General features: G+C 45.6%; 1 protein-coding gene across 11 annotated transcripts in view; it reads right to left on the bottom strand.

Moving 5' to 3' along the window:
• Positions 1-690: 690 nt before the first annotated feature.
• Positions 691-10,963, bottom strand: part of PPIP5K2 (diphosphoinositol pentakisphosphate kinase 2) — a 218,946-nt gene continuing 208,673 nt past the window's right edge. For all 11 annotated transcript variants that reach the window (XM_082243664.1, XM_082243668.1, XM_082243672.1 and 8 more), the window contains one exon: positions 691-1,008. In XM_082243664.1, the coding sequence (XP_082099790.1) occupies positions 893-1,008 (116 nt within the window). In that variant the 3' untranslated portion in view covers positions 691-892. The remainder of the gene's footprint in view (positions 1,009-10,963) is intronic.

The following is a 10,963-nucleotide window of genomic DNA, read 5'->3' as shown; positions in this document are numbered from 1 at the left end:
TGAAGCTTCATGGCAATGGGACTCAATACACACTCATGCAAGTTAATGCACAACAGCCAAGTCTGAGGGTTGGTCAAATCATGCCTGTATGTCTATCCTCTGATGTCAGAAACCGTAGACTTCAGGATCAGAGGCATAAAGATAACCAATGCAACTTGCTAAATGTAAAGTATTTAAAAGGACTACAGTCATGTGTCATATTAGTAATGAACAGAAACTATTTCAATATCTAGTTTTTTTTTTTCTTTTTAAATCAGAAGGATAAAAAGGAACTGGTGATGGCCACAATAGTTAAGATAAACATTGACTAATCTATAGTAAAAGCAGATAGGCGCAAAGCAAAGAGAGAGACAAACGCCACTCTCAGAAACCATGAATACCTTAGACACCTCTGAGAGCCACCATTTAAAAATAAGTGAGGGATCTTAGGGCACTGCACAAAAGCTACTTTAACAGCAGCAACAGATTTTTTTTTTCTTTAAATTGGAATATATAAAGATATAAGTTTAACCGTTATGAACAGCATATTTTTTAGCAGAGAGCTCAGTTTTAAAAAAAAAATTATAAACATTCATCATATCTTTTATCGATAAAGCATGTGGTCAGTTCTCAAACTGGCAGCAGATGAGAATTTACCTTATTTGATTCAGGCCTAACAAACCGCAACATTTTGGACTTTTTATTGCCACGTTGAAAGTGGATGCAGTTTAAGAATATTCTTCTGGTCTGATGGTTAAGCATATTGTAAACACAAAATACATTATGTACAATTCATCAGTCTTATCAGTATATACAAACTGAGACTACAGTAAAAAAATAATATTTAAATATATTGCATATAGACACAAGGTTTAAGTAAACCCATTCTCCAGTTTTAAAGCAGTGCAAGTAATCAGGGATGCAGGTTCAGTGTTGCTTGTATACAGCCATCTGCTTTGACCTCAGTCGATTCTTTCTCCTCTTGAACAAGGTCAGTTCCAGATATGGTGTTGGGTTTTCCACTGTCACCTAATATAAGAAATTAAACACAAAATCAGCTGTAGTACCTTCTTTAAGGGAGTTCTCTCTACACAGAGAGGTAAATCAACTACCTGCTGTCATGAAAACTACCATACTGTCTGTTTAGAGTTTTGTCCTCAATGACACCCACAACATTGAGTAACAAATGTAATAGGATCCAAAGGGGTGCACACTTGAAAACTGCATCCACTTTATTGGTAATTTTTAAAATGCCATATGCAGCAACAGTAGACATTGTGGGAGCAAGGAAACACAATGTGTTTTGCTCTGATAGTGCTTATTCATGAATTCAGAACGAAATACTGACTGTGTTGCCTTGCTCCCAACTGTGTCTACTTTTGCTGTATATAGGGTTTTAAATATATAAACCCAAAAACAGTGCACAGCTACTAGGGGTAGCTAAACAAGCTCAAATGTTATATCGTAATCGAGTGCTAATCGCATACAATAGTTGCAATGAAATCTGAATTATCAATACATTTTTATACAAAACAAAAAATGCAAAAATCCACAAAGTCCGTGAATATTTAAATGTGACTTGATATATAAAAAGTCCAAAGAAATTATCCACCCATGGAGTGCCCAGTGTATTCTGGCAGTTTACCTCATGTTTTGACCCCGGTTTCACCAGTGGGTCAAAACCAGCAGTTTCCCTCTGGGGATAGGAGATTATTCAGCGGTGCTGCTGGCACTCTAATCCTCTCTCTCACACACCTCCTCCAGCTGTCTCCATAGGACCCGATAGCTTCCCACAAAAAAACAGGTATATAAAGCGGGTATATGTAGGAAAGAGATGGCAGAATCTAGTGCTCTCTGTATAGTAAAATGTATTAACCACATAAAATATATAATAAAAACATACAAGTGTGGCAAGCAGTGGTAGCTGGACGTACATAAAAACATCCATTTCGTATGGACAAGATGGCCACGGTGTGATGTCAGCATGTGGGTTCCGCCCCTATAAGCATTACATCATATCGTAGACTTCTTCGGTTGGGGTGGAGATAAGACGTCACTTCGATGTTTAAGCAAGCAAGCACACTAGCAGCTCATAAGCCACTAAACAACTCCGGAAGTTGTGTGACGTGGGGAGGGAGTCACCACACAGATATATTGGGGACACTACTTTTTCAAAAGTAAATTAGATACCTATATTATCATAAAATTCCGGAGCACACCTGCCAAAAAATTGTCACTCTGCAGCCACCCTTACAACACCCTATGCCAAATAAATAAACTAAAAATACTAATAAGTACTATTTAATACACATCAACAATAAAAATTACAAGATGGTAAAACATTGGAAGCAGGTATCCTAATCACATATTACAGATTGAAGTCTACATTAGGGCCCCTTGATGCCAAAACTTTGGCCTCAAAAATCCAAGAGGATTCTCTCTAATCAACTGCCTTATATAATTACTCCCTCCAATGTCACTCCACTCTTTCTATCCCCCAAAATTTGAGTGAACGCGGTCTCTTATCATGGACATATTTAAAATGTTTGGACACATTGTGTGTAACCACCCCCTTCTTGATATTCCTAATATGTTCTCCTACCCAGATATGCAAGTCTCTGGATATACGCACGATATATTGGAGCCCCCATCCCCATTCGAGCATATATAACACCAGTAGTGGAACAGGTAATCAGATCCTTGATCTGATTCCTTCTTCCAGTGCTGGTAGATACAAACTCCTTTTTCTTGGTATTACTTCTGCTGAACACTGGCCCCATGCATAAAAACCGCCAATGTGCTCTTTTTTTGTATAGGGGGGATCAATTTTGTTTCCCATGGTCAGAGTCCTTCAGGTGCCTTTTGGCAAACCCCAGGTGGGCTGTCATGTGCCTTTTATCGAAGGAGTGGCTTCTGTCTGGCCACTCTACCATACAGGCCTGATTGGTGGAGTGCTGCAGAGATGGTTTTTCTTCTGGAAGGTTCTCCTCTCTCCACAGAAAAACGCTGGGGCTCTGTCAGAGTGACCACTGAGTTATTGTTCACCTCCCTGACTAAGGTCCTTCTGCCCTGATAGCTCAGTTTAGCCGGGCCGCCCGCTCTAGGAGTCCTGGTGGTTCCAAAATGTTTCTATTTACAGATGATGGAGGCCACTGTGCTCAATGCAGCAGAAATTTTTCTCTACCCTTCCCCAGATCTGTACCGCGATGCAATCCTGTCTTGAAGGTCTACAGACAAATCCTTGGACTTTTATGGCTTGGTTTTTGCTCTGACACGCACTGTGAACTGTGGGGCCCTATATAGACAGGTGTGTGCCTTTCCAAATCATGTTCAGTCAACTAAATTTACCATAGGTGGACTCCTATCAAGGTGCAGAAACATCTCAAAGATGATCAGGATGTACATGAGCTCAATTTTGAGTGTCATGGCAAAGGATGTGAAAACTTCTGTACATGCGATTATTTTGTTTTTTTATTTCTTAATTTGCAAATATTTCAAACAAACTTCTTTCACATTGTCATTATGGGGGTATTGTTTGTAGAATTTTGAGGAAAATTATTAATTTAATCCATTATAGTATGGGGCTGTAACATAAAATGTGGAAAAAGGTGAAGCGCTGTGAATACTTTCTGGATGCACTGTGTGTGTGTGTGTGTGTGTGTATATATATATATATATATATATATATATATATATATTATACACACACACAGTATCTCACAAAAGTAAGTACACCCCTCACATTGTAAATATTTTATTATATCTTTTCATGTGACAACACTGAAGAACTTACACTTTGCTACAATGTAAAGTAGTGAGTGTACAGCTTGTATAACAGTGTAAATTTGCTGTCCCCTCAAAATACCTCAACACACAGCCATTAATGTCTAAACCACTAGCAACAAATATGAGTACACCCCTAAGTGAAAATTCTGATTTGGGCCCAATCAGCCATTTTCCCTCCCCAAGGTCATGTGACTCAGTGTTACAAGGTCTCAGGTGTGAATGGGGAACAGGTGTGTTAAATTTGGTGTTATCACTCTCACTCACTCATACTGGTCACTGGAAGTTCAATATGGCATCTCATGGCAAAGAACTCTCTGAGGATCTGAAAAAAATGGATTTTTGTAAGAACTTACCGTAAAATCCTTTTCTCTTAAGCTCATTGACAGACGTAGTCTTCTTGATTCTCAAGAGCTGGGTTATGTTGTCTCCGCAGGAGTAGGACTAGGCAGAATGACAAAACGTTCTGGCTCCACCCTAGGGGCAGTCCCTGAGGGTATATCCTCCCTCTCTCTGCTACAGGGAATCAGTTCTGTTTAAAGCAGTACAGAGAATTTAACCCAACCCAACTCAATGATAGAGGGGCGGGTACTACGTCTGTCAATGAGCTTAAGAGAAAAGGATTTTACGGTAAGTTCTTACAAAAATCCATTTTTCTCTATCGCTCATTGACAGACGTAGTCTTCTTGATTCTCAAGAGCTGGGACATCCAGAAGCAGTGCCACAAATGAGGGGTGGGATTGACAAAATCAAATCCAATCTAGAAGGCCCAACCGGTGCCAAACTAGAAGTTTTAAAGGCTCATTATAAACAAAGAATGAGGCTAAAGAAAAATTTTTCCGACGGAAAAAAACCCTCGAGGTAGACCACTGGTCTCCTCAAATTGCGGCCTGCAAAACCTTGCGGCCAAATGAGGCATCAGACGATGCCATTACATCAACTTTATAATGTTTAGAGAAGGTATGCACCGACGACCAGGTAGCCGCCTTGCACACCTGGACCACTGACGCCTGATGGCGAAAGGCCCATGACGCACTAAGTGCCCGAGTGGAGTGCGCCTTAACAGGGAACGGGGGCTCCCGACCCTTAATAGAATAAGCCTGCACTACCGTCTGTCTGATCCATCTGGAAATGGTCGTGGCAGATGCAGGCAACCCCTTTTTGGGTCCATCTGGGATCACAAAAAGTGAATCCGTCTTGCGAAACGAGTCTGTCGTTTTCAAGTATACCCTGATCGCCCGGACCACATCCAAGGAGTGCAAAGCAAATTCCCGAGGATGACTGGGCTTAGGACACAGGGAAGGTAATACAATTTCTTCATTCAGATGAAATTCTGAAACCACTTTTGGTAGGAAGGATGGATTCGGACGAAGAACCACCTTATCTCTATGAACCACCAGATATGGTGAACGACAAGATAATGCGGCCAGTTCTGACACCCTGCGTGCAGAAGTAATAGCCACCAAGAAGGCCACCTTCTGGGACAACGTGGGTAGAGGAATCTCCCTAATATCTTCAAAGGGAGGTTTCTGAAGAACCGACAACACTAGATTAAGATCCCAGGGGGGTAACGGCGCGTGCACTGGCGGAGCCAGATGTCGCACCCCCTGGATGAAATTCCGCACCAAGGAATGAGTAGCCAAAGGCTTCTGAAAGAAGATGGCTAATGCTGAGACCTGACCCTTGATAGTACTCAAGGCCAGTTTCTGCTCAACCCCTTGTTGCAGAAAAGCCAATATTCGACTAATCGAATAAGACCGAGGACGGAACCCCAAAGGTTCACACCATGCAATGTAGGACTTCCATGTGCGATGATAAATCTTTCTGGAAGTCACTTTCCTTGCTTCAACTAGAGTAGGAATAACTGAAGCTGACAAACCTTTGTCCTTCAGCACCTGGGTCTCAATAGCCAGGCCGTTAAAGCCAGCGATCGTAAAGCAGGATGGAAGATCGGTCCCTGAGACAGTAGATCCTCCCTGAGAGGAAGTCTCCATGGGACGTCCGCCACCAGTCTGACCATGTCGGCGTACCAAGCTCGACGAGGCCAGTCCGGAGCTACCAGGATTACTGGGATTCCTTCCTCCTCTACCCTGCGAAGAAGTCTTGGCAGTAACGCGAGAGGAGGGAAGGCATATATTAGCTGGTATTGCCCCCACGGGGCGATCAGTGCGTCTGCGGTTTCTGCTAGAGGATCGCGGGAGCGAGCCACGAATCTCTGAACTTTCCTGTTGAATCGTGATGCCAACAGATCCACATCCGGGGTGCCCCACCGTAGGCACAACTGGTGGAAAACGTCTGGATGGAGGGACCATTCCCCCTGATCCAGGGTCTGACGGCTGAGATAATCTGCCTGCCAATTCTCCACCCCCGGAATGAACACCGCAGAGATTGTTGGAACAAATCGTTCCGCCCAGCGAAGAATGCAAGCCACTTCTTTGGCCGCTCGGACACTCTTGGTGCCCCCCTGATGATTGACATAAGCCACGGCCGTGGCATTGTCCGACTGGATCCGAACCGGGCTGCCCTGGAGCTGCTCGGTCCAGTGAATCAGACAAAGTCTGATCGCTCTCAGTTCCAATACATTTATCGGTAACCTGGATTCTTCCGGGGACCAAAGTCCCTGGACAGATAACTGACCAAGAATTCCTCCCCAGACTGGCATCCGTGGTCACTATCGTCCAATATATTGGCAGAAATGACTTTCCCTGGCTGAGCTTTGGAGACCGAAGCCACCAAACCAGAGACTCTCTGGTCTGTTTGCTCAATCGTATCTGATTGTCCAGGGATTCCGGATTCCGATTCCATCTGAGAAGAATCTCTTGCTGAAGAATTCCGGTATGGGACTGGGCAAATGGCACTGCTTCGAATGAAGCCACCATCAACCCCAGAACCCTCATGCACGTCCGAAGGGAAGACCAGCTGTTGGACAGTAACAACTGGACTGCTGATTGAATCTTTCGAAGTTTCCCTACCGGAAGGAAAACTCTTGTCCTGACTGTGTCTAGAATTAGACCCAGATATTCGAGCCTCTGGGTGGGAACCAGAAATGACTTTTGCTGGTTCACCAGCCACCCGAATTCCTGTAAAGAAATCATAGTAATTTCTATGTTTTGTAGCAAGGTCTGAGGAGACTCTGCATGAAGCAGAAGATCGTCTAGGTAACCTAGAATCGATATACCTCTTTGGCGCAGAAGTGCCAACATTGGGGCCAACACCTTTGTGAAGACCCGCGGAGCCGTGGCGAGACCGAAAGGTAACGCCACAAACTGATAGTGGTTCTCCTCTACGGAAAAGCGTAGAAAACGCTGATGTCCTGCGAAAATGGGAATGTGAAGATAGGCGTCCTTGATGTCTATGGACGCTAGGACATCCCCTGGATGCAGGAAGGCTGCTACCGTGCGAATGGACTCCATTCTGAATCTTCTTATGTTGACGAAAGAATTGAGTGCTCTTAAGTCCAGAATTGGACGCACTTTGCCCTCTTTCCTGGGTATTGTAAACAGGTTTGAATAAAACCCTTGAAACCGTTCTGTCCAAGGAACGTGGACTACCACTCCTTGTTGTAGTAAATCTGTGACTGCTCTCCTCAGATCTTCTAAACGATCTGCGGATAGACGGATATAGGAAGGGAAGAATCGCGCCGGTGGGAGAGATCGAAACTCGATCTTGTACCCTGACCTTATGACTTCGCAAACCCAATTGTCCGGGATTCTGGAAAGCCATGGATCCGGGAACCGGCGAAGACGTCCCCCCACCCCAGTTATGGGTGGGGGCGCACCTTCAGGCTTTGGATGGTTTATCTTCAGGTCTGGAGGGGGCGGGCTTTTGCTTGCCCGACCAACGACCCCTGACGCCTCCTGTAGGAGCTTTGGAGGACTTAGTTTTTTCACCCGCTGGACGAAAAAACCTCTTGTGAGCAGAAAAAGAAGGCCCTCGTCTTTGACGAGTTCCTCTACCTTTAAAATTTTGCGGTAAAAAGGTGCTTTTTCCACCGGTGAGATCCTTAATGATCTCATCTAAGTTGGCTCCAAATAGACGCTCTCCTGAAAAGGGGATATTAGCCAATGCTTTTTTGGAACCTTGGTCGGCTAACCAACCTTTTAGCCACAGTGTACGCCTGAGAACCACTGCTGAGACTGATGCTCGCGCCATTAATGGAGTGGCGTCTAACGCCGCATCACATACAAACTGTAACCCCTGTATCATTTGTTCCAACAAATCTGATACCGCCTGAGGGACTTCTTCTAAGTCCCGGCGTAACCACTTGGTCCATTCAGTTACAGCCTGCGAAACCAGACCAATAGCAATTATTGGTCTGAAAGCTGATCCAATCAAGGAAAACATGGTGCGAGACATAGCTTCTATCTTGCGATCCACTGGATCTTTAAAAGACGGAGCGTCTTCTAAAGGAATAACCGTGGCTTTATTCAATCTAGCAATAGGTGAATCCACCACAGGTGGTTCTGTCCATTTCTTAATAAGGGTTTCCTCAAACGGATAACGCCTGTCAATGCGTTTAGAAATATTAAAAGTGCGTTTTGGCAGACGCCATTCTTCTTCGATTGGATTGCCAAAACATTTGGGCAATGGAAAAACCTTCGCCACTTTGATGCGCTTTTTAGTCCCAAAAAGGATCTCAGTTTCAGCTATTTCCGATGGAGTACCCTGTAACCTTAAAGTCTCTTGAACAGATACAATGAGTGCGTTTACCAACGCTTCCTCTCGGGCTATGGCGGATGCCGAAACATCCTCCTCACTGTCTGAAGAGACAGGACCCGAGACACCAATACCAGATGAAGTACCTGCAACTGCAGAAATAGGCTCAGAGTCTGAATCCGAAGTTTCAGATAATAAGGGGTTAGGCGGGGGTCGCTTTCTTGCGCCCTGTCCCTGACAAGCCACTTCCACCCGGGACACAAAAGTTTCCATAATAGCTGACAAAGATTCAATTGTCAATGGGGTGCTGGAGGAACTCGCAGACCCCTCGAGGGGATCCGGAGGAGATACATGAGTGGCAGGGTCCATGTTAATACAGGACACCTTTGCCAGCAAAACAAAAAAACTTTTTCTTTTTTTTTTTTTTTTTTTGTGTGTCTCCCCCTAGCGCAATAGCGCCCCTCAGAGTACCTGCTTCTCGATCCCAGAGAGAGAGAGAGGGACCCCCAAGGCTCACCAACCGATGCAGTGCAGTTTCCAACAAACTTGAGTCAGCGTCTGTCTTACACAGACTGGAAGGAGCTGTTTGCTTTTTTCCCGGGCAGAAGGCGTGGCTCCGCCCCCTGTGTACGCCTTCCGGCGTTCCTAGCCCTCCACGAGGTAGCTGGGCTCACAAAACATGGCCGCCCCCATAGAAGAGACATAAGACTCCAAAAACATGGCGGCCGGCGTGACCTGAGGACATACATGCATTCGGTCTACGGCAAAATGGCGGCGGACCGCCGATATCGTCTTCCCAGCACATCCACCTGCACTCTGCTAAGAGGTGACATATGGATCTACAGAGATACACTGCACATAAGGTAGGATTATACCTCCTATGTCTGCTGTAATTTACAGTCTGCTGGGTAGAGTGTTAGCTCTTGAACCAAGTCCACTTCCCACAAACACATGCTGTATTACAAGGGGGACTTGTAAGTATCAGATATATACTGACCATATATGGAGGGGCCCATAATATATACTGCCTCATAATGAGGAAAAAAGGGAACGTTTACTCACCATACCGAACCGACAGGCACCCTCTCTTCACAATACCCTCTCCACCGGGGTGGGGGTTTGTGGACGCCTCGACTCTCTGGTACCTGGCGTCCAAGCGAGCTTTTAACTCGCAAAGTCAGTCCCTTTGCTGGGACTCCGTCGCGGCCGACTCAGCGCACTGGTCTGCACGCGCTCTTAGGCAGAAACCGGGGTGACCACTGGATCTCAACATCCAGCCCGTCGCCCGGCCCCGCATACTTACTTGAATATGTCGCGGCCGACCAAGCGCAATGCCATGGTCTGCGCGCGCTCGTAGGCCGGCTGGGGTGACCACAAGTGTCGCCCAGTCCGGCATTTTTGCTTGAAGATCTCACAGGAAAAAAACACTGGAGAAAACTACCTAAAAAAATGTCTTTTTCTTAAAGAAAAAAAGTCTTGCCAGGACCAAAAGATCCCAGCAAGGAACTTAGGTCCTTACTCCTGACTAGACAGAAAAAAAACTGATTCCCTGTAGCAGAGAGAGGGAGGATATACCCTCAGGGACTGCCCCTAGGGTGGAGCCAGAACGTTTTGTCATTCTGCCTAGTCCTACTCCTGCGGAGACAACATAACCCAGCTCTTGAGAATCAAGAAGACTACGTCTGTCAATGAGCGATAGAGAAAAAAGAAGTGTTGCTCTACATAAAGATAGCCTAGGCTATAAGAAGATTGCCAAGATCCTGAAACTGAGCTGCAGCATGGTGGCCAAGACCGTACAGTGATTTACCAGGACAGGTTCCACTCAGAACAGGCCTCGCCATGGTCAACCAAAGAAGTTGAATGCATATGCTCAGCGTCATATCCAGAGTTTGTCTTTAGGAAATAGAAGTATGAGTGCTGCCAGCATTGCTGCAGAGGTTGAAGGGTGGGGGGTCAGCCTGTCAGTGCTCAGACCATACGGCGCACACTGCATCAAATTGTTCTGCATGACTGTCGTCCCAGAAGGAAGTCTCTTCTAAAGATGATGCACAAGAAAGCCCGCAAACAGTTTGCTGAAGACAAGCAGACTATGGACATGGATTACTGGAACCATGTCCTGTGGTTTGATGAGATCAAGAGAAACTTATTTGGTTCAGATGGTGTCAAGTGTGTGTGGTGGCCAACCAGGTGAGGAGTACAAAGACACGCGTGTCTTGCCTACAGTCAAGCATGGTGGTGGGAGTGTCATGGTCTGGGGCTGCATGAGTGCTGCCGGCACTGGGGAGCTAAAGTTCATTGAGGGAACCAAGAATGCCACTATGTACTGTGACATACTGAAGCAGAACATGGTCCCCTCCCTTCGGAGACTGGGCCGAAGGGCAGTATTCCAACATAACCACCGCAAACACACCTCCAAGGTGACCACTGTCTTGCTAAAGAAGCTGAGGGTGAAGGTGATGGACTGCCGAGCATGTATACAGACCCTACTGAGTATCTGTGGGGCATCCTCAAACATAAGGTAGAGGAGCGCAAGGTCGCTAATATC

This window comes from Pelophylax lessonae, assembly GCF_965119305.1.
Source record: "Pelophylax lessonae genome assembly, chromosome: 1".
Classification (NCBI taxonomy): domain Eukaryota; kingdom Metazoa; phylum Chordata; class Amphibia; order Anura; family Ranidae; genus Pelophylax; species Pelophylax lessonae.
The sequence above is the reverse complement of the archived record's forward strand: the minus strand, read 5'-3'. Positions and strand labels throughout refer to the sequence as shown.